General features: G+C 36.3%; 1 protein-coding gene across 1 annotated transcript; it reads left to right on the top strand.

Annotated features, from left to right (window-relative positions):
- The first annotated feature begins 340 nt into the window (after window positions 1-340).
- On the top strand, window positions 341-23,963 carry LOC125650896 (chitin synthase chs-2-like). The gene is made up of 12 exons (XM_048879470.2): window positions 341-496; window positions 3,429-3,578; window positions 4,475-5,787; window positions 7,783-8,016; window positions 8,116-8,195; window positions 8,988-9,090; window positions 9,627-9,780; window positions 12,872-13,087; window positions 16,647-16,782; window positions 19,295-19,495; window positions 20,383-20,899; window positions 21,887-23,963. The coding sequence occupies exons 1-12, from the start codon at window positions 341-343 to the stop codon at window positions 22,317-22,319; spliced, it is 3,693 nt and encodes a 1,230-aa protein (XP_048735427.2). The 3' UTR covers window positions 22,320-23,963.
- Window positions 23,964-25,008: the final 1,045 nt, after the last annotated feature.

The raw sequence follows: 25,008 nt of genomic DNA, 5'->3' as shown, positions 1-25,008 counted from the left end.
ATCAAACCAAGCTTGGCATTTCCAGTTTGCCCAAAGGAAAAGCCACACCTATTTTCAAAAGAAATTTATTTACAAAGAAAATGTTTCTTCAAACAAATGTGATGAATTAAAAAGAACTGTATATTTAACAGAAATGTATGCACTACAGTAAAACGTAGAACAAATGAAGAATTTAAGGTTATCTACTGGACACGGAAAGAACGGAAGACCTTCTTGTTGCCATGGCAACAAGTTTCTAGTTATTATTATTATTATTAATTATCAACTAGAGCTTGTATAACACACACACACTCTCTTTCTCTATGCTTTTATTTGCAGACGCCTTTGGGATCGTTTTCAGATGATACCACGTGAGCGAGTTTCGACAAGTGATACATTCAGACCATTCTTAAGAGCTTTTAAGGCACTCTGTTATATTTTGCTGTTCTGCATTGTCCTTGGTTCAGCAGTTGCAGCCAAAATGTCCATCCTTTTGATGACGTCTAGCATTGTTAAGGTAAGAATCAATCCTTGAACTGACATCGTTAAGAACAAAACATAACTCAAATGTCAATTTGTGTACATAGGTGTGAATTTCTGAAGATACGTGTAACAAGATATAGAAGCTGAAGTGCAAGCTTCACACGTCTGTTCGTCCTCTTGTCTACGTCCAGAATATTCGGTCGTTTCCAATTAAAGTTGTTCCAGGCTATTTCTGGCTTGTTACAGACAAGACCATAGATGCATAAAAAATATATTGTACACTAATTATTACTGAAGAATTTGCTTCAGTAATTTGAAATTACTTTAAATCCATGGTTTTATTTGAATTCTAAAAGAATAATGTATTGATTAATCTTTTTTTTTCTTTTCTTTTTTTGCAATGAACCCTATGAAAGAACGAGATGATTTTAGTGAATAAATGACAAATACACGGCTTATTTAGTAATGATCAAGTTAAACTGTTTATAAAGTGTCCATGAGAGAATTGTCACCATGCAAATATGATGAAAGTTGATATTTACATTACACCAAACGTGTACTTTAAAATATGCACATTGTATAATTATGACCTTTCATCCAAGATAAATAATATTTTTACCTCTGATTTTCGTGAAGTTTCGGAAAAACTTTGCAACTGTTGACTGAGGTTGAGGACAACTCAAAATATATCGACTAGATATGTATTCTTAAAAAATACAACATCTGACAAATAAAAATACATGCAGTCTTTAGAATTTATGTTTGATTATGGATACATGAATATTTTACCTTCAAATTTTCATGTAATAGTAGAAGTTCATGTTTTGTATGAGTCGCACATTTTCATTTCTGAGTCTTGAGTAATACTTGTATTTTTTAACCAGAATCCAGAGCATGACCTAAATGAATCTAAAACATATCAAAATTATGATTTTGAAGAATACTTTTTGACTGAGTGGTGTCACATGTGGGTTTCGGATATTGTGAACGGCACTTCATTATGGTGACTGATTTGTGCCACTTTACATTTGTCGTCTTTTCGTTATTTCAAGGCGAAAAGACGACAAAACGAAAATACGACAAAATGATACATAGTGACTTTTCGCCCCGAAATAACGAAAATACGACAAAACGAAAAGACGACAAAATGTAGACGAAATTACGACTAACAAAACCCGCAAATTAGCGACCTAATTTGCCGTCTTTTCGCTTGGCGTCTTGTCGTCTTTTTGAGGCGAAAAGACGACTAACAAAACGATAATTTTAACGACTTTTCGCCTCGAAATAAGGAAAAGTTGAGAAGACGACAAAATACAGGTTTTGCCGTTATTTTTGAAGTCTGATTTTTTGGAATTCATTATGAAATTTGCTGAGTGTTGAGATCTACAGGTACGTAGCGTCGGGGTTTTTTTTTAAGTAAGGGAAGGGGAAGCCGGAGTTCACTTCACACTTGCAATGAAATTCTTGACAAGTAATTAAGAAAAAATGGGATTTAGGATACTTCTGCCCAAATCGCAAAAGTCTATAAATCCTAGGAGGGGGAGGGGTATTAGTTCATTGCACGTATTCTTCAATTCAATACTTCAAACATCAACTACCTTTCACTACTACTTTAAAAACGAAAAGAGGGGACAGCAAATCAATCGAACATTGCATGTAGAAAATATGGGATTTGTATGTAAAAATAACGGGAAACGTAAATGGTAAAAAGGGTACAGAACAGAGCCCTGCCCACCCCAACCTCCAATTCAACATGCCTGGTATAACATTTAAACAAAAGGATTTTCTTTTACTAGAATACAAGTACATATGAACTATAATTTAATTTCAGATGTTTCCTTTTTTGTAAATTTAACTATCAATTATCGAAAACACAGCTAATTTCATATAGAATTCCTAGAAAATCAGATAGCAAAATAACGGGGAAATCTGCAATTTTTTTGTCTTTTCCTTATTTCGAGGTGAAAAGTCGCTAATTATCGGTTTGTCGTCTTTTCGTGTTGTCGTCTTTTCGCCTCGAAATAACGAAAAGACGCCAAATTGTTTAATGGCACAAATCAGCCGCCATACTTTATGAATTAGGACAAATTTTTTAATGTATAACAAAAAACTAAAATTGCTAACTTAAATCTTTCACCTAGATCCCCTCCCTATGAAACTTTTTGAGAAGGTAGACTTAGTATGGCGATTTGGCCTAGTAAAAATCAAGGAAAATAAAGAAAACGTTAACGCACTTTTATCTATCGAAATTATTTTGGGACAATATCACCGTGGACCATTGTGACCATGGTGAAAAGATTCAGTAACGCACGGGTTCCAGATTGATGTGATAAACGAGAATACCCACATTGATTGCTCAAGAGTATTTCACTCGTATTGAGACGTCACCACAGCCGGTGAAGGGCTGCAAATTTAGGTCTATGCTCGGCGCTTATGGCCATTGAGCAGGGAGGGATCTTTATCATGCCACACCTGCTGTGACATGGGATCTCGGTTTTTGCGGTCTCATCCGAAGGACCGCCCCAAATAGTCGCCTCTTACGACAAGCAAGGGGGTACTGAGGACCTATTCTAACCCGTATCCCCACGGGACTCTGTTGGTACTTTTGCTGTTGGTACTGGTAAAGTCTGCCGGTGCTGCGATATGCTGAATTTAAAAATGGTTTGTACTGTGGGTTCTAATATTAAATGAGAAGTACTGCCATGGGTTTGACCCTTCATTTGAACAAATGTAAATTTCCTTTACCCAAAAAGGGGGGAGGAGGGATTTTTGGCAAGTTTGGTTGAAAATCTTGAAAAGAAGTCGAATATGTTAAAAAGTTTATGGACGGATAGATAGACAGACAGACAGACAGTCGGACGCCAAACAAAATGTGATCAAAATTTTCAGGTCAAACTAACTCAAGCATAAAGTCTGGAGGTGTTTTTCATTAGTATAATTGAATAATTTAGTAAACTTTTTTGTAGGATGAAAATGCCAGGAATGTAGACCATTCACCAACGAATACAATGCTGGTCATTTGTATATGTTTTCCTTATTTCTTGTGGATACTCGGTTATACAGCTAAGTCTTTGTTTGGAAGCAGTGCCTGGCCCTCTTTTAAAACTACTGCAGTGGTGAGTATGTTCATTTTGAATGAAAGGTGAAGATAACGAACAGTGATCAATCTCATAACTCTTATAAGCAATACAAAATAGATAGTTGGGCAAACACGGACCCCTGGACACACCAGAGGTAGGATCAGGTGCCTAGGAGGAGTAAACATTCCCTGTTGACCGGTCACACCTGCCGTGAGCCCTAGATATCCTGATCAGTTAAATAGTATATTGACCTTTATTTAGGTCTACAGAGATGAGGTATAGCTAAGATATGGGTTATCGAAACTTAATGTAAGCAATATTGATGATAGTGCATGATACCATGGGCCTTAACAGTCACCTGAGTACGACAATATTTGTTGTGTTAAATTTTTATACGTCTCCGTGTTCATACTTTGTACTAGATGACAGATATATCCGTATAACTATAACACACAATAGGTTTACAATATGAATGTCTGATGAATGGTATGAACCATAAATGCTAAATCAAATTTGCGTATGCGAGAAAGCACGTGCACTGTACTTTAATGAAATTTGACAGATATATTTTTTAACTGTTTACTTAATAACATCGTCAAAATCACTTCCACACGCGCACAAGCACATGCGTTCGATTTATATTCGATAACTGATAAATCTTTTATGAATGAAAAAAGATTGAATGGTCTTGACATCATAGGTTAATACTACAAAAACTTAAATGTAATATGATTGGCTGTGCAAAAGCCCAATGACACCACTTTTTAAATGGGGAACGTTTGGGGAACATCTTATATTTACGATTGATTTTTTTTTTAATGATTTTACGATTGTTTGCTTGATTATTTGTAAAACGTTTTTCTGTCTTGAAAGTTTGAAATAAATGATGTGTTTGATATATTTTATCCTATTATATATATATTTATTTGCAGACATTGCTCATTGAACTATTACACAGCTTTGGATTATGTTTATTAGTGTTCCATATTCTTCCAAGAATGGATATGGTCAGATGCATGCTGCACTTAAGTGGAATATTTGTTATACCGGCCCTATTGAAAACACTCTTTGTTATTGCTGACAAATCTCTTCCGGGCATCAAGCGACTAACACTAACTATTGCACATGGTATAGCATTTTTGATTCAATTTGGAAATTTGGCAGCAACATCAATGTTTAGCATTCCTCTCACGGATAGTGAAAAGGGGTATCTTAAAAACAGTGTGATTGATGATGCTAGTATAATCAACGTGATTGAAAGACCATTCCCTGTCTTTGCAAAGAGAATAGTGTGGGAAATCCCAGTGTCGTTATTGTTCATCTCGCTGTCTTATTGGGAAAATTATGTGGACGGGGATGTCTACATCTGCTCTCTTAAGATACCTCTTCTTCAATGGAAAAAGAATTTGCTCGTTGTTAAGCAAAGATTATACATATTAATTGGATTTTGGAAGATCGGCTGGACTATGATCTTTGCCATTTTACTGATTCCTGGGTTTGATTTTAACATTGCTTTTTCTTCTTTGGAGAGTAATTCCACCATGAGAAACGTGTCTAACAGAAATACATTCAAAGTATTTGAGACGAACTCCGAAGTTTTACCTTTGATGGGGAAGAATAAGGAACTATCTACTACACATCATCGTAACTTCACATCCACTCCACTTCAAGGAGTGACAGAAAAACAGATCATCAAATCTTGGGGAGGAAATTCAAATGTTTTCAATGATGCACAGATTAATCTGACTAGAACGATAAAAGATCTTGGAATACAATCTGTATTGCACCTGGATGACAAATCACTAAATAGCAAAGAGGATATCATATGGGTTGATAAAGATGAAGAAGAGAAGAGCAACAACACATTGCAAAGTAAGTCAACAACAAGTGATTACATCCCCGAGCTTATAAAGCTAAACTTGCAGAAATATGGTGTGCTATATTTACATTTAATTTCAAGTACCCTTATGTCCTATTTCGGAAGCCTTGCGTGCAAATTATGCATGCAAATTTTCGGATTCGCTTTGCCAATGTTCTTAGCAACACCTATAACATTAGGACTGATAATTGGAGAATGTTACGGCCAATACCTACCGTCTTACCTCTATGTGTGGGTGTGTCCGGAATCTTCAGGAGATATTCGACTGTACCACCTCCTTTGGATTGGAGGTCTTTGGATTTCACAATCAATAACTACAGCGCATATCTGGTTTCCTCGAAACGGAAGAATGGCGAAAATTGAAAGGTATGAACGACTTATCCATACTTTGGAGAATGTCATATTTCAATTTCCTCTCTCAAAATTCATACTTTCATTTAAACGAAAAATGTTCTCTATATATTTGAAATAAGCCCTAACTAATCATTCAACACTGATAAGATGGCACATTATATAAACATTGCATGTAGTTGAGGGTAACATTGAACATATACACTCCTAGAAAACCATTGTCAACCGAGGCGTAGCCGTGGTTGACAATGGTTTCTCGAGGGGTGAAAATATTCAATGTTACCTTCAGCTACATGTACATGCAATATTTGTTTTATTATACCGAATGTTATATAAACAACTTACGTCTGTTGACATTTGATCAATCACTGTCATGCGATATTTCGTATATCGATACGGGTATTTGCGTTTATCATACGCTCAAACGACGTCATCTAACCGTACGCGCATAAATTTGACGCATGTGATAATTTTTATAATATCACCCGTTGTCAAGTACTGTTACCCGTTGCTAGATATTATTACCCTGGAGCACGTGCTTTGTTCTCAGAGGGTAACAATATGTTTTTAAATGCTTCTCGATCAATCAGCTTCGAGTATTTTACTTAAAAGTGTAATAACAATAAGTATCACCCTTTTATAATAAAAAGCAAATAGTCTCGAACATTCTATAAAGTATATTCAATGACGTAATTCAATATCAGTACATCTATCCTCATTGTTAAATGTTCATCTAAACATCCGTAGCCAGTTTGATATTGTGTGTGTGTGTGGGTGGGTGGGTGGGGGGATTGCAAAATGTCAATTTCAACTGTTTAAAGTATTAATACAATGAAGGAATTATAGTTTTGTATTTAAAAGATGTACCCACGACAAAATATAGTCCGTAACAAACCCTTTCTGATTTAAGTCTAACCAGGTATGCTTTCATTAAAAATAATACATGTATATCAACAAGCATATAACTTTTTGAGTGGCCTTAACATAATAATACTAGTAAGCTATGAAAATGATTTTACTACCTTGAGCATTCATCCTGAAATGAATCTCAGTCTCTTGGTCGACAACTTTGTCCATGGGTTTTGAATTAAGAAACTGTAGACTTTTATACTTGGCATAAACATGCATATTCCACCAATCCACCAATGAAATTCTTAAGCAAAGCCATAAAGCTATCATGATCATACGCTATGAAAATTTCATAAAATGTGAGCACCGTGCATCAAACAAGCCCGTCTTTTTAGGGTCGTAGGGGTGTTGTTGATTTGCGGCCTGCCTAATTGAAGACCTACAGGTAATTGAAGACCTACGGAAGACTTACAAAAATATAGGCTATTTACATCAAAACTAATATGATTTTCTCATTAAGCATGTCTCAAATATATAATATAAACAAAAATGTTTGATAAAAATAAGTTTTAAAGTGTATTTTCAAAGCTGGGTAGGGGCAACTATTTTCCCCTCTTGACGACCTAGCGCAAGAACGATAACTCGTATAAATGTCATACTTGCAAATCAGCTGTTCAATTAATAATCATTTCTTGTATATTTTCTTTGTTAAAAGATCGGGAAAATGTTTCAAAATTGTATATTAAAAAATAAAAGAAATGAATAACAATTGAACAGCTGATTTTATTTCTCAGACGTAATCCAAAGCGCAGCTACCGTTGATGAGACCCTAAGTTATATCTGATAACAACTAATGTATAAAAGCCTGCCGGTACTATACCTCGCAGGGTGCAAATAAACTATTTCTGATAGCAATTTTAATTTGGAAAAAAGTATTTCTTTTACACACACGATATAGCGGTATGTTGGTGGGTGTGTTCTAAATATAACTTCACTACAACATTAAGCAGTGAAAGATGAATTAAAACAAAACAGGCTAAACTACTGCACGTGAATAAGATTTGTTAAAGTATCATAAGAAATAATTATACTTTAACTTAAAAACGAGACATAACAGACTGATTGCACATATATATTCTAACATTTCCTTGTTATTTACAGACTGTTTGTGACACCACTGCGATGTGGAATATTAACAGATATTTCACTTTCTCTCCGCCGAAGACTTAACGACAGAGATGCCTCTTTATTTAACCCCGATGAAGACTGGTCTTTCATTTATGAAGATGATGAAGTTCACAAGGCAGATGATGTCGTTCCCCAAATTTACGCCTGTGCAACGATGTGGCATGAAACAAGAAACGAAATGATTCAGCTTCTAAAGTCTTTGTTTCGGTTTATAATATATTTTTCTCCCTGGTTTTACAGATTTGATTAATCCTTTTTTTTTTTTTTTTAGTCAAGTATAAATATTTCTGTTCTACTCTATTGCAGTATGGATGTTGATCACAGTGGTCGATATTTAGCTCAGAAATTTTATGGCATACGAGATCCAGACTATTATGAGTTCGAAGGTAGGGTTCACAGTACATATGTGACACTAAATGAATCAATTCTGTAAATGCGAAGATGTTGATGTAAAAGTATGTGCTCGATACTATGACATTGTCACACTAGTATTTACAGAGCTTCAAAGGTTTGACAAATCAGAGATTGATTATTTGAAATTTCCATACCACTTAACATTTATACTAGTAGTATTTTGTTAAGGTTGTGCCTAATGTTATAGGAGAAAGAATATTATAGCAAATATCTCTTACATGATTGTGGTTGTCATGAAAACTGTTAAATCACACTGAATGGAGCATTATAATAGTTCACAACTTGTATTTGCATACTAAAAAGTAAACCACTTTAGGGTTACAGCAGCAGGAGGACACAAAATGATTTTTTAGTTTAATTTCTGTGTTAGAACTTTACATATCCAACTTCTTTGAGGGGTGTATCCTAATTAATGAAATGTATGAATTGACCTCAAAATATTTTTAAGTACAAGTACCCTTCGTAAGAGACTCTCCTTGAGGTTTGTTGCCTTCATTTTGGTCTGTGTGTTGTGGGGTTCAGCGGTATCAAGGTCTGTGATGGAGTTTGTTATTTTGATGACGTCATGATACCACCATAGCCTGACTACTCATCCATATACATTTCCTGGAGAGAAAAGTTGTGGCTCATGTGTAATAATAAAACATTTAAATTAGCTTAAATGCTTGCATTATTATCAAAACAGAGTCAGAGGAACTCCAGGAATATTTTAGTCAGACAGCTATTCTCTTTCCTCAGTATGAACTGCCAACATTTCATTTCAGCTCATATCTTCTTTGATGACGCAGTGGATTTGACTGGTGGTAACATTCCTGTGCCGAATGTGTTCGTCACCGAATTCATGGACTGTATAGATTATGCTCTTAGGTATGTAGGATAACGTAAATAATCAACATGAAACACACTTAGGTATGTAGGATGTTCTCTTTAAAAACTGTATTTATTTTGTAAAATCTAGTATCTATCTCGGCTCACTAGAACTCCAAACTAGATTCATTAGACATGTAAGGGCCTGTGGAGCTATAATAATTGTTCTAAGCCTCGAAAAAAGCCACCTAAATAATGGACCATTTCTTCCAAAGATAAGCTGTTCCGGGAACTCTCGTATCCACAACTGTTGATTTGGCTTGAGAAATTTTCAGAATTTCATGAAAGTCAATTGTATTCTAAATGGTTCCAATCTATTTCAATTTTGATTTATATTGTCAAGGAGAAGTTCATTTTCTTTTGTATTTAGAGCAGGTGAATAAAAACCCCATGAGGAATTAAGAATATCATGAAGTAAATGATGAAAAAGTATACACAGATAGCAGAGTCAGTGATGACTAGGGACAATCCAAACATCTACTATTTTATTCCATTAAACATTTCTTAAGTTTACTCTTATCTACTACACTTTGAAGCTCTGTTCATGAGCGACAGTTGCAGCTTGGTCCACCTATGCGAACGCCTACACCGTATGGTGCAAGATTGGTATGGCGTCTACCTGGTGCAACGAAATTGGTGGTTCATCTAAAGGACAGACAGAAGATTCGGCACAAAAAACGATGGTCTCAAGTAGGTATAATATTCATTTTTATAGGTCACGGTCACATACGTTTCCAAGCTGTCGTAGAATGTGTCCGTTAGGTGTCGTCTGTCGTGAGTCATATTCATTCTAACAAACTGCATTTCAATGTTATATAAAATTAGTATGAAACTTGTACGTGGGTTGGAAACATACTTATAGTTTCCGCCCTTTCGGCTGTAGGTGTGGGCCTTAACCTCACTAACAGTACAATCCTCTTTACTGGTGATATCATACTTACAGTGTACTGCATATGTCACGTTGTTATATTGAGACTTCTGCAAACTTTTTGAAGATGGAATAAATGGTTTTTGCACGTAACATGAGGTTTATATATATTATAATTTATTAACATTTTAAAAGAAATTCTTTTTTTTTTTTGGACAAAGATGTAGACATAAAATGTGAAATATATAGGTATTGGAGCAAATTTACAGGCTTCGGGGTGGTACTGTATAGCTCTTATGCTAAAAGAAAATTCCAGGGGTAGATAATTAGATATACTCCATGAATATGTTTCCGTCATCTAAAATCGTATTAAAAATACTCACTTTCAAATAGAAGTCGGTTTGATATATCCAAGTGAACTCTAAATAAAAGACACCACAGTTTTCCACATCTGCCTCATATTTGGATATTTTATTCAACATGGACGACTACAGCAAACTAATAACTCAACCTTATGACAAACGAAATAACTTCAGCTTCTCCATTGTCAACTTTCCATATTCCATTTCAATTGCATATGGTGTTGATGTCTTTCAACTGATTCGATACGTGAGAGCATGTTTTGCATATGACAAAATTTAAAAACCAAGGCAGGCTATTGACAAATAGGTTGATATTAAAGGGGTTTCAACAGTCTCGTTTAAAGGCATCATTTTGCAAATTCTATGGTCGTTATAATGGTGAAATACAACTTGTCATTAGGCCAAATGTCATCTGACGTGTTTCATACTATTTGTTAGGCCGTTCTTTACGTACTGAATTTGACTACAGATTATTCCGTTTACCTGATCAAGATAGAGGGATCACGGCGGGTTGTGACCCAGTGGATACTTACTCCTTCTAAGCACCTGATCCTCTAGTACATCCAGGGGTTCGTGTTGGCCCTATTATCAGCTTTGTATTCTTCATAGGATTTATGAGATTGGTTACTGTTCGTTATCTTTACTTTTTAATTTTCAAAAATTAGAAATAACAACACTTAGTTTCTTGTGAAGATGTAAGCATGCTCAAACCAACACTATCAGACATGTATGAAGGACAGGCGTGTGAATAGAAAATGATTGTGTGTGAATAGACAATGACAACTCTATATCACCATTTTCAATCTTGTAGCAGCAACAAGAAGCAACATTTAACTTTTAAACTTCTCACCGTGTGGTATACGGTGACTCATAATGAATGATTCCATTTAACTGTCACTGTTTTAAAAAAATACCCTTTGGAAAGGTATGGACATAATCTCATCACACTAAACTCTGGTTAAAATGGTATATTGGAGACGACAACGAAATGAGAATTAATGATATCCCAGATACGCGTGTGCGATAATGTGTATGCGTGCGTATGTATGTGTATTTAGGGAGGGGTGCGTTTGTATTTAGGGAGGGGTGCGTGTGTGTGTATATTTAGGGAGGGGTGCGTGTGTATGTATATTTAGGGAGGGGTGCTTGTGTATGTATATTTAGGGAAGGGTGTGTGTGTATGTATATTTAGGGAGGGGTGCGTGTGTAAGTGTATTTAGGGAGGGGTGTATGTGTACCTGGGGAGGGGTGCGTGTGTAAGTGTATTTAGGGAGGGGTGTATGTGTATTTAGGGAGGGGTGCGTGTGTAAGTGTATTTAGGGAGGGTTGCGTGTGTAAGTGTATTTAGGGAGGGGTGTGTGTGTAAGTGTATTTAGGGAAAGGTGCGTGTGTATGTGTATTTAGGGAGGGGTGCTTGTGTATTTAGGGAGGGGTGCGCATGTATGTTTATTTAGGGAGGGGTGCATGTGTATGTGTATTTAGGGAGGGGTGCATGTGTATGTGTATTTAGGGAGGGGTGCATGTGTATTTAGGGAGGGGTGCGTGTGTATGTATATTTAGGGAGGGGTGCGTGTGTAAGTGTATTTAGGGAGGGGTGCGTGTGTATGTGTATTTGGGGAGGGGTGCATGTGTAAGTGTATTTAGGGAGGGGTGCTTGTGTGTTTAGGGAGGGGCGCGTGTGTATGTGTATTTAGGGAGGGGTGGGTGTATTTAGGGAGGGGCGCATGTTTATGTGTATTTAGGAAGGGGCGCGTGTGTATGTGTATTTAGGGAGGGGCGTGTGTGTAAGTGTATTTAGGGAGGGGTGTGTGTGTAATTAAGGAGGGTTGCATGTGTATTTAGGGAGGGTGCTTGTGTTTGTGTATTTAGGGAGGGGTGCGTGTGTATGTGTATTTAGGGAGGGATGGGTGTGTATGTGTATTTAGGGATGGGTGCATATGTAAGTGTATTTAGGAAGGGACGCGTGTGTATGTGTATTTAGGGAGGGTGCATATGCAAGTGTATTTAGGGAGGGGCGCGTGTGTATGTGTATTTAGGGAGGGGCGCGTGTGTGTATGTGTATTTAGGGAGGGGCACGTGTGTATGTGTATTTAGGGAGGGGTGCATATGTAAGTGTATTTAGGGAGGGGTGCATATGTAAGTGTATTTAGGGAGGGGTGGGTCTGTAAGTGTATTTAGGGAGGGGCGCGTGTGTGTGTGTATTTAGGGAGGGGTGGGTGTGTATGTGTATTTAGGGAGGGGTGCATATGTAAGTGTATTTAGGGAGGGGCGCGTGTGTAAGTGTATTTAGGGAGGGGTGGGTGTGTATGAGTATTTAGGGAGGGGCGCGTGTGTATGTGTATTTAAGGTAGAAAAATGAAGTCATGCAATCCTCTTTGAATATAGAAACTGCTTTTATATAAAGCAAATTGATGTCAAAAAACTTAACATAATCTTAAAGTGTCTCTAATTATCGTTTTCTCTTTGGTTTACCGGTACAATTTTGAGGGTGGAGAAGATAAATTCTTCCAGCATGTACATTCGTCACATTTGATCTTTTTTATCATTGTAGGTGATGTATATGTACTTCCTCCTTGGTTTTCGCATTCTTGCACAGCCAGAAAATTTAATTCACAGAGATCATACAGAACGAAACAAATGTTCGTCCTCTGGAGATCCTAGTCAAAGAGTTCGGCTAACAACCACCCAGCTACGACATCGACGCCAAGCCTCTCACTTCACCAGAAGTGTCATATTTAACTACACGAAGGAAGAAGTGCACACACAGGTTCATATCATTTTAAAAAGCTCATCTTTAGTCATTTTTCGACAAACCCTTAATTGCACCGTGGTGCCCCAAATTACATCGTGGTCCACGGTGCAGTGTTGTATAGTAGCCTTTCTCCCTAGCCATCGTTTCCCCCGGAAAAATGGCTATATAGTAGTCCCCCGGAAAAATGGCTATATAGTAGCCACTCGGAAAAATGGCTATTATAATAGATCTTCCACCACGGAAATGTGGCTATATAGTACAACCCCCCCCCCCTTTTATAGCCAGATGATCCCCACGGAAAACCTACTATGTAGTAGGACCCCCCCCCCTCTTTTCATTCCGGTTACATTATGGCAGACCCATACAGATTCTTTTCAATCTGAAATTAATCCTTTTCTGGCTATTCATTTCTTTTTATCCCAAATAGAGAGTTAAGGTAACTCCATACTCGCATTATTATCTGATAAAAGTTTAAGATGTGTAATTCTGTCAATTCATTAGAGTTAAAACTAATGAATTATCAAATAAAATATACAGGTCATCTCAGTTTTTAAGATGCGAGACATACATTTACAAAATCATATACATGTATTAATCTAAAAAAATTGCAATTTTTCTTCAACAGCATTAACAAAATTTTTACATAAAACTGGTTAAAACGATATAATAGTATTCATAATAATTTCATGAAACTGTTTCTTTACTAAACTATTCAAAATAAAGAAAATATATCAGATAATGAACTTGATGGAAGGATTCAATGAAAACAGAGTTATTGCCCTTGGATTCAATATTTTGAAACATATTGAATATTTAATACAACTTAGACTTTTGAAATATTTTATGTTTTACAAGATTTTTTTAACAATAACCGTTGGAAAAGACACCAAAATTTATGGTAATGGCATGCATAAATCAAAATGAATAACTGATTTTGCAAGATCTTATGACGTCACAGGAGGGTGGAATTACTTTAAGGTATCCAATCCATAAAACCCCCATCCCCCCCCCCCCCCCCCAATAATTATTTGTTAAGTTTTATATGGGAATGTACAGGAAACAAATTTGAAAAATTCTTTTAGAGAGTAGCTGGGCCACACTAAATCATATCAAAATGCAAACGTTCCTAAGATGTACGATTTTTCGAATGCCCCTTCCAACTAAAATTGGGGGGGGGGGGGTATTTGGCATTTCTTTTTCCTGTCTATCTGTATGAAAGTTTAACCTTGCTCATAACTTTTGAATACTGAGTGTTACGGCTCTCATGTTTTATATGTGCATTCCTAGTGACAAGACCTTTATGTACCAAAGTTTTGCATCTTGTGATTTTGACTTTGGAGTTTGACCTGGTTATTGATATGGGGGGAAATAGCACATACTTAGAAAAAGTCCACTTTTCCACTTTTATACAGCCAGTACTTCGTTTTGGAGACTTTATAATCAACAGATTAAAACCATGCCCTGTTTCCTTATTTTATATCTAGTTAAAGTAAAAACAAAGTTATCAAATAAACTGGGGGTGGGGCTGTCGCTGCCTGGTGCTAATATTAATCCGGCAAATAGCTTGATGAGAAACTCAAGGCAATACATTGTAAATTATTCCGGACAAAGGCATAAATAGAAGTAAAAGTAGAAGTTAACTAGAAGTTTATATTTACATTTCAAACTGTTTTCTTTTCGATAACCCTTCACACCGTGTACCATCGTGACCATGGTGAAAAGATTCAGTAACGCAGGGTTTCTAGATTTTTGAAGCGATCGGTCGATTTATTTTTCACAAAAAACAATATAAATGAGAGTTTTCTTTGTCTAACACATATCGCACGGAACACACAGAAGTATCAAGAAACAGAATATGCCCCATACTTTGAATGAAAGTAGTTACTTTTCTCAAACACTCGTGTTTAATATCGAGTACCTACGAAAATTCGCACGGATGTTTGCTTCATGAGCTGAATTCAAGGTTTGAAACAATTTGAGAAAGAACCATGATAATCTGTCACAAGAATATAAAAAGACATTCAATTTCTTACTAAATTGGAATTCATAATAGTCTTTATTTTGACAAAATGCTTGAAAATGAAAATAACGCAGGGTGAAGAGATGGAAGATGTAGCGTTACTAAGGTGAAAAGATATCCAAAATTGTCATATTGATTAATATCATCCAGTAAATTCACAATTTTAAGTTTTTCTTAAAATCTAGAAACCCTGCGTTACTGAATCTTTTCACCATGGTCACGATGGTCCACGGTGCTTCAACTGGATGTAAATTTCATAGTTTATGCAAAATAAAGGCGGGGACTATGGAAATTTCAATTTCTATTGAAAGGCAGTATTTTTATATCTTCATTTAATTTCAAATATAAGGAATCACTGTCTAGTTTGATGGGTATATGTGGTGATAAGCAACAAAGAAAAACGTTATAATTCACGCATAACGGATTCGTCATCCAGACAGATTCAAGGAACTTATTTGAATTTTGGCCTTCTAGTTTAATGTTATTGTTAGGATGATGTTTATTTCATGTTCTCCGAATAAGTTATCTATTTCCTAGCAAAACATAGACCACCACCATGTTCAGTAAAGACTTAAGACATTAAGATTTCTAACAATCTTAAGATATGACAGTTTTGTGAAACAGCTATGAAATATCTTATGACAAATTTTATGACAGATCTTAGTCGTAAGATAGTTTTGTAAAACCGGCTCCTGGATAACAGAACTGTTATAGTCCATTGCACTAGGACATTTCTTTTTTTAAAAAAGGATTATTTTGTCGGAGATATTTTGGAATTTTTGGGTATGCAAGATATTGTTAACGTGCTTTAGAGAGATTTTCAATAAAAATGATTAAATACACTCATGTGTAAGTTATATGGGGAGTGGGGTGGGGGAAGGGTTCCTGAACCCAAACACCTGTGCATTGTTTTAGTACATTGAAGTCTTGAGTCAGTTGGCTCAAAGAAATAAAAGAATTTGAACTGTTTGTTTCCATTAAATCGTAAGATAAATATCGAAACAAATTGGCTGGGAAACATTATCTATAGATATTCTAAAAAAAAAAAAAAAAAAAAAAAAAAAAAAAAAAAAAAAAAGCGTTCACCCAGCCACACTATCGTTACAAAACACAAATTGCGATAAAATACATATACAGTATGAATCTTTACTGGAAACAAAAGTGGTGCATAAAAATTATAACAACAAATAAATGGGTGGGTGGGTGGGAGGGGCAGTAAAATATTAGAATAATCTCAACCATTGCTATACCAATAATTGTTAGATCAGTTAAATTTCAACTAAAAATAAAAAGTGCACCACATGCTTAACGTCTATTGTGCACAACATCAATGCGTAGTAAAAGAAACTTTGACTTCCTTTCTGTCATATTGAAGAGAAAGTGCTTAAGATAACTCCTTTACAGCGATTCCACGCACCCGAACGCTTACGTAAGTGCCCTTTACAGTGTTATGAGGCTGATACATGTACTTAGGTTTTATTTCTTATATCATAAAACACATTTCAGGCAATGTAGTTTTTCTCTACCTGATAATTTTATTGAAACATGTTGTAGGCGGAGAACACATTTATACTAACGCTTGATGGAGATGTTGACTTTAAACCGGATGCCGTACGTCTATTGGTTGACCGCCTAAAGAAGAACAAAAAGGTCGGGGCCGCGTGTGGCCGCATTCATCCAGTTGGTTCAGGTAATGTCCCTTTTTATGGAGTTAGTACGTTGTCTATGAGTCTATGTTTTAGGATTGTGGGAACACTTTGCTAAACTGTTCGAAAAGCAGATGGAATTTATTTTGATAGGGTTCCAGTTTTCTGCGGAAGCTGGATGTATTCTTTATGAATCTGGTGTACATTATTTCACATAACGTTCTAAGTTATAAAATATCTAGAAACAAGATGTTTTTATTAAAACCCAATTGTCCCTATTAAGGAAAAAAATTTATTTGTAGTTTTTACTTACATATGTACGTTCACGCCAGTTTAATATCCGTCACACTGAAGTAAAAAAGGTCACTCCTCCATTACAAATTTACTATCTAGATCAGGTAGCAGTACTATCGCAGTCTAGATCAGATGCAAAGGGGGCTCATTTTTAGATCAGGTAACAGTATTCTTAAGTAAAGGGAGCTCACTCTCTAGATCAGGTAACAGTATTGTTGAAGAAGGGGAGCTCACTCTCTAGATCAGGTAACAGTATTGTTGAAAAAGGGGAGCTCACTCTCTAGATCAGGTAACAGTATTGTTGAAGAAGGGGAGCTCACTCTTTAGATCAGGTAACAGTATTGTTGAGGAAGGGGAGCTCACTCTCTAGATCAGGTAACAGTATTGTTGAGGAAGGGGAGCTCACTCTCTAGATAAGATAACAGTATTGTTGAAGAAGGGGAGCTCACTCTCTAGATCAGGTAACAGTATTGTTGAGGAAGGGGAGCTCACTCTCTAGATCAGGTAACAGTATTGTTGAGGAAGGGGAGCTCACTCTTTAGATCAGGTAACGGTATTGTTGTGTAAAGGGAGCTCACTCTCTAGATCAGGTAACAGTACTGTGGAGTAAAGGGAGCTCACTCTCTAGATCAGGTAACAGTATTGTTGAAGAAGGGGAGCTCACTCTTTAGATCAGGTAACAGTATTGTTGAAGAAGGGGAGCTCACTCTTTAGATCAGGTAACAGTATTGTTGAAGAAGGGGAGCTCACTCTTTAGATCAGGTAACAGTATTGTTGAAGAAGGGGAGCTCACTCTCTAGATCAGGTAACGGTATTGTTGAGTAAAGGGAGCTCACTCTCTAGATCAGGTAACAGTATTGTTACGGAAGGGGATCTCACTCTTTAGATCAGGTAACAGTATTGTTGAGGAAGGGGAGCTCACTCTTTAGATCAGGTAACAGTATTGTTGAGGAAGGGGAGCTCACTCTTTAGATCAGATAACAGTATTGTTGACGAAGGGGAGCTCACTCTTTAGATCAGGTAACAGTATTGTAGAAGAAGGGGAGCTCACTCTCTAGATCAGGTAACAGTATTGTTGAGGAAGGGGAGCTCACTCTCTAGATCAGGTAACAGTATTGTTGAGGAAGGGGAGCTCACTCTTTAGATCAGGTAACAGTATTGTTGAGGAAGGGGAGCTCACTCTTTAGATCAGGTAACAGTATTATTCTTCAGTATTAGGTTAGGAAAGTTCACTATTAGGATCCTTCAATTTTCTTCACTACAGTCCCGTGGGGATCCGGGTTACAGTAGGTCTTTCGTACCCCTTGCTTGCCGTAAAAGGCAACTAAATGGAGCGGTCTTTTGGATGAGAGATCCCTCCCTGCTCAAAGGCCATAAGCGTCGAGAATACGATTTTTAGCAGCCCTTCACCGGCAATGGTGACATCTCCATATGAGTGAAAAATTCTAAAGAGGAATGTTAAACAATATACAATCAATCAATCTGAACTACAGGTATTCTATCTATTATGCTCCTCGGAAATTTTCCATGGAGCATATTGAAAATTTTCCATGGAGTGGCCGTCTTGTCCGTCCGTCCGAGCTTATATCTCTTAAACTTTTTATCAGAAATTGATCATAATTGATCCTTCGGACAGGGACTTTTGGACCACTCAAAGGTCATTTTATTTTATATTTGCCAAGGTCACTCAGAACATACATGTATACCTTATATAAGGAAAAGTTCCTTATTTCAACAGTTTTTTAACAGGTATTGATCATTATTCACACAAATAAATATAAGGCAAATGGCTTTCAGATAAAAGTCACTCAATGTCATATTATAGAGGTTAAGGTCACTCAGAACATATACTTTATATGTGAAAATCTTCATGTCAATACCATTCCAACAGTTATTAATCTTTTGTACCAAAATATTTCAATATCATTTTGGAAAAGTCAAGGTCACATAGAACATACCTTATGTGCGAAAAAGTTCCTTATTTCCACAGTTTTTGAACAGGCATTGATCATATATAACACAAATAAATGATAGGCTTGCAGACACAGGTCACTCAAGGAATGGAATTGTAACGGTAAACGTCACTCAACGAATATCTTGTACATATGAGATTTAAAAAAACAAAACAAATTCATTTCAACAATATTTCAACAGTTATTGATCATTGTGCGAGTCATTCGTCATATGAAGTAGTTCAATGGTTCGATGCAGTTCGGGAAACAGCCACCAATTTTAGTGATATTCTTGTTATTATTTTCATAGGTCCAATAATATGGTATCAGGAGTTTGAATATGCCATCGGTCATTGGCTTCAGAAAGCAACAGAACACGTATTTGGATGTGTTCTTTGTGCCCCTGGATGTTTCAGTTTGTTTCGAGGGTCGGCTCTTATGGACGACAATGTTGCAAGATGTTATGCGATAAGAGCCAGTGAAGCAGGCCATTATGTTCAATACGACCAAGGTATGGTACTAAGCTGCATGTAAATAGCATCAATATATCGTTACCCTTACAACATTATTCCCCCCCCCCCTATTTTTCCGAGATGTAACGTTATATTACATGTACTTCTATAAATAAAGCTTTGCATTCTTTAGAGTTTTGTAGAACACACTTCAATTACGTCAAACAGTAGTATCGGGAGGGGGTACTACTGCCGTACTTACAGCTAAATACATACGCACTAAATGTATATATAACTGCTTTTTGTCTTTATATCACTGTATACCATTGCATAATGGTGATGAGATCCAATAAATTGAATTGTTGAATTACCACCCATGCTGTGACACGGGGCATCGGGTTTAGTGGTCTCCGAAGGACCGCCTCATTTAGTCACCTCTTACGACAAAAGTTCAACAGCTGCGAAAATTGGTAGACAGTACATGAATCTAAGAATGTATTTACAAGCGACTCAATTCGATCCGATATAATGTTTAACCTTTAGTCGATTCCAGTTTAAATTCAGATTCCCGGCAATACTCTGCTTTTTCTCGGTATTCTAGCTAAAATCATCACTATATAGAATATACGGCAGTTGCCGGATGTTTAGATCGATCCAGCATGACAAGAAAAATACACCAAGAAGAATCTGTTTATTTACCAATGATAAACATATCTATTACAATTGACAATTTACTTCAAGATCTAATGACGAAAATTAAATCTTGCCCCAACCTCCCTCTCGTACAAATATTGTTGTTGAAATATCACCTTTTGAACATAAATATGTCTATGCAAATGTTACAAATTGGATCTATCCAAACGTAACAATCTTTCATAGATTCCACAAAATGAACATATTCATAATGTTTAAAATTTTCTTCATCTGAGATGCCATTTAATTATAGGGGAGGACAGGTGGTTGAGTACACTCCTACTGCAGCAGGGGTATAGAATCGATTATTGTGCCGCGGCAGATGCCCTCACACACGCACCAGAAACTTTCTCAGAATTCTTCAATCAACGCCGGAGATGGGGACCTTCAACGTTGGCAAATATAGTAGATCTTCTGGGAGATTGGAAGAATACTGTACGACTCAACGACAATATAAGTACTCCATATATTTTGTACCAATTCTTTCTTTTGGTATCCACAATTCTAGGTCCCGCCACCGTCCTCCTTATGATGGCTGGAGCATTCACGGTAGTGTGTAAGACAACAGTGCTGGAATCTTATGCTATATCCCTTGTACCTGCGATTGCTCTTATCATCGTGTGTATGTATGCAAAACCAAGTGCACAAATTATCTTTGCTACAATCGCCAGTGCATCCTATGCTCTAGTAATGACCATCGTGTTGGTTGGTACAGTTGGAACAGCTATTGAGGGAGGACTAACCAGTCCCAATGTTGTGTTTCTGTCTATGCTTGTCGTTATCTATTTCATTGCTGCCTTGCTGCATCCTGAGGAATTTGCTTGCGTTATTCCAGGTGCATTATACTTCATATGCATTCCTACAGGTTACCTCGTTTTGACTATATATTACCTATGCAACATGCATGTTGTGTCTTGGGGTACACGTGAAGTTATTACTCATAAAAGCAAAGCACAGAGAATAGAAGATGAAAAAGGGGAGGAAGAAAAGAGGAAAAGAAAGGAAAATAGAAAAGGAATTCTTGGATTGCTTGGTATAACTTCCATCATACAAGAAATTGTAGAGCTTTTTCGACAAGCCCGAGCGCTGACATTGGCCAATCAAGGTACTCAAACAAAAACTGATGCACTTTTAGAAGAGTTGTTGGTAGAAATAAGGGACAACCGATTGCCGAGGAATAAAAATAACACAGCTCCTATTTCGTCAGCAGAGTCGGATATCTGGGAAGTAAAACCAAGCTTTCAGACTAATTCCCAGAACACAGTCGATTATGTGACCTGCAAGGGAACAGGAGAGCTCAAGAACCATAGAGAAAACTATGATCAGGATTGGATGAAACACCATATATTTGGAGATGGTCCTATGAAAAGGTTGGACGAGAAAGAGGATATGTTTTGGAAACAACTCTTACAAAAATATTTATATCCAATAAAAGAAGACAAACTTCATCAAGAAAAGGTAGCGCATTCATTAAAAAACCTGCGCAATACTGTTGTATTTGGGTTCTTCATGACTTCTGCGCTCTGGATTGCTCTTACAATGCAACTTCAACTTTTACAAGATGAATATAAAGACACGGTTCTTTTCATTAAAATCCCTCATCTATATTCTTCTGGAAAAGAAATGACATTCGAACCTCTTGGAATGATTTTTTTAGCATTGTTTTCTGCTATATTGCTTTTTCAATTCATGGGAATGCTTTCACATCGCTGGGGAACTATTCTTCACGTTCTGTCTATAACGGATATCTCATGCAGTCAGAAGTTTACTGAAAAGTATAAAATACAAGAAATAATTGCTAAAGCAATGGAACTGCAAAGAGTAAGTAATATTGAAAACGAACCTGAACCGGATTATGATGACCCTCTCCCAGACTACGAGGACGACGATATAGATGATGATGATGACGAAACAATTTCAACATTTTACTCGAGCGTGTGTACCTCAGCTACTGCTGCTTGTGGCAACCTACCCTCTGATCACCACAACGGTCCTTCAAAGAGATTGTCCATTCGTCGCAGAAACAGTGCAGTGTTCAGTCGACGCGGTTTAACAACTGCACGAACGCTAAGAAGAGCCTTCGAACGACGATACAGAAATCAATTGCGACGGGAACGCAGTGAAGATCACAGTGATTCTGAAATCAATTTCAATGATAATGGAAAGAACGATGGATTTCTAAATGTTTGAATTGTCACAGTAAATACGATTTGTATACCTATTAGCTACATGTATATGGTTTTGTGGCACTTTATCAGAACTTGAAGCATTATGGGCCGATAGGAGGAGCAGGTTGTGCTTTACTAGCAATTGTTAAAGATGTCTTGTACTGATTTAGTAGTAGATATTACAGATTACTATACTGATACTGATAAATGTTTAACAGATTAATTACTGTAGCTGACAGTGTTTGTTTTCTAGTGACCAGTTGATATAATAGTCAGCCTATTTGTCTTAAATCACATTTACTTAAATTTTATATTGGCATTCAATTACAACATTCAAGGGCATGTAGGCATTTTAAGGAAATGTACATTAGAACCATTATCTAAAATCAAGCAATTTCTTAAAGAATCTATGTCTTCTTGAAACAAAAGTTTGTATACCCTGGTACACCAAAAATGAATCATCTCTGAACAGCAACCACAACCAGTAGTATAATTATGGGATTTTTAAATTTAAAAAAACCCCTGTTTTCCATATTATGGCAGTATACCGGTATAACAGCGAAGTGCATAAATGATCAATTAAACCACAATTATCTTGTAGTAAATGTAGGTTTACCTCTCTTCATGGGCTGGTCATTGACCGCTTTTCCCATTCTTACCTCTTTAAATAAATGTTACCACTTACTGGTGCATTTGTTCAATTTTGAAAATGGCGTATTATAATAATGAAGGAAATCATATAAAACCCTGTTTAAGTCATTGCTTCGTATTGCAAGTGCAAATCTGGAGTTTGAGTTGTGGGAGTTTGTGCACACATAGCACAAAACAATCCCGGCACTAAATTTGGTGTCTCAGACTGGGGCGCATTCTTAGAAGATGCCAGCAATATACAACAGGTTATTGATGGCAGTGATAGTGAAGAGAATATAGTTAGGGAATGAATAATTTACTATCACATTGCTAAGAAATGCATACAATATATGTTTTCAAATACCATATATATATATATATATATATATATATATACGGGAATAGCACTGATCTCTCAAATGAACATAACTGCCGTAAGTGAAGAAATATTTAATATAAAGCGCAGAAAATTTCCCTTTAGTGGATAGCCACTTCCGCCTCTACCCGGGGTTGAACTCACGACCTGCCGAACCAAATCTCTTAGCAGCATGAACCAGCGCGTTAGACCGCTTGACCATCTAGACAAGTCTAAAATTCTTAAATTGCTTTCGATGACGATGGAATTCTCCACACGCTACACGGTCATCGATATCATTTATTCCATTTCCATTCTCAATGACCCTATATATAGTAATTCATGTCTGACTGTAAAGTCGACGTCTTTCTTTCTCTTTTTATATAATACTCTTTTATGTATCCTTGGCATGATATTGTTAACATTCTTGATACTTTTGCCAAACTTCTTTTTAAAAATTCAATTTGCTACATTAATAAAAGGCATTAATATGCATAAAATTTATTTTTAAAAATGTATTTTGATTAAGATTGATTGTTTGTGGTTTTAAACGGTTTTACGATCTGGTGAAAAATTGAAAAAGTGTGACGTGTATTAATTAATGGATACGTATTGTAGATTTTTGTATTGTCATAGTAACTGTTTTGTGATTAATAGTTCTATGTTACATGTATGATAATTGACAAGCAACATGTTTAAAATCTAATATTTAAAAAATCATTTGTAATTCATTCAATAAGAAGCAAAATATTTTATATATATATATATATATATATATATATATATATATAATATTATATATATATATATATATATATATATATATATATATATATATAATCAAATCAACGTTTTTATCTACATGAAAAAGAAACACATGAAGGAGCTCTCTTGTTATTTTTTGACATAATCGCGACATTTGACTCACTGTAATTCCATGTCTACAAAAAAATTGGAATAATTCCTTCTAGTAATTTAAAAAGTATGATACGTAAGCATTATAGTCTACCACTTCCTAGCCGCGACAGATCCAAGTCGTGGTGACAGTTCCATCGCCAAACGCTCGGCATCAGGTGTGAATGTCACGAGTCTTCGGAAATGACCTTAAAAACGGATGTCAGAGAGCTACAGTTCTGCAGCTACCTAGGATCATGAAATGTACAATTTTGGTAAAGGACTGCATACTCCTTCTAAATACATGTATCCATTTAGTTTCAATTTAGTATCATTAGCATATATTATTTGTATCTTTTGCACATATACACTATATATACCATGTTTGGCTCCACCCTGAAGGCAGAACTTCTACCCTAGGGATCACACACCCTTGAAGGCAGAACTTCTACCCTAGGGATCACACACCCTGAAGGCAGAACTTCTACCCTAGGGAGGCCTTCCTGTCCTATATCACTATGCATTTATTTATTTTTTTACACGTGCGGTTATAGAGAAGATTTTTGAAAATCCGTCAATTTTTGCCCCGCCCTTAAGGTCCCAGGGGTGCAAGAGTCCTGGAATTAACAATTTATGTCCCAAAGATACCTCTTACCAAATTTGAAAAGAATTGGAATGATAGTTATCAAAAAGAAGTTTAAAAAGTCTATTGTTCACACATTCAATAACTGACCATTTTGGCCCTATCCCGATACCAAAACCCCTACCCCTGGGATCATCAAATTTACAATTTTGGTAAAGGACTACCTGTTTATCTATTTAGTTTCAATTA

This window comes from Ostrea edulis, chromosome 5, assembly GCF_947568905.1.
Source record: "Ostrea edulis chromosome 5, xbOstEdul1.1, whole genome shotgun sequence".
Taxonomy (NCBI): domain Eukaryota; kingdom Metazoa; phylum Mollusca; class Bivalvia; order Ostreida; family Ostreidae; genus Ostrea; species Ostrea edulis.
The sequence above is the reverse complement of the archived record's forward strand: the minus strand, read 5'-3'. Positions and strand labels throughout refer to the sequence as shown.

Excerpts from the sequence above, each read along its gene's own strand:
- LOC125650896 (XM_048879470.2), top strand. The coding sequence starts at position 341 with ATGATACCACGTGAGCGAGTTTCGACAAGTGATACATTCAGACCATTC. Across the intron at positions 3,579-4,474 it reads CTTTTAAAACTACTGCAGTG|ACATTGCTCATTGAACTATT; the intron begins GTGAGTATGTTC and ends ATTTATTTGCAG. Across the intron at positions 9,091-9,626 it reads TGTATAGATTATGCTCTTAG|CTCTGTTCATGAGCGACAGT; the intron begins GTATGTAGGATA and ends TACACTTTGAAG.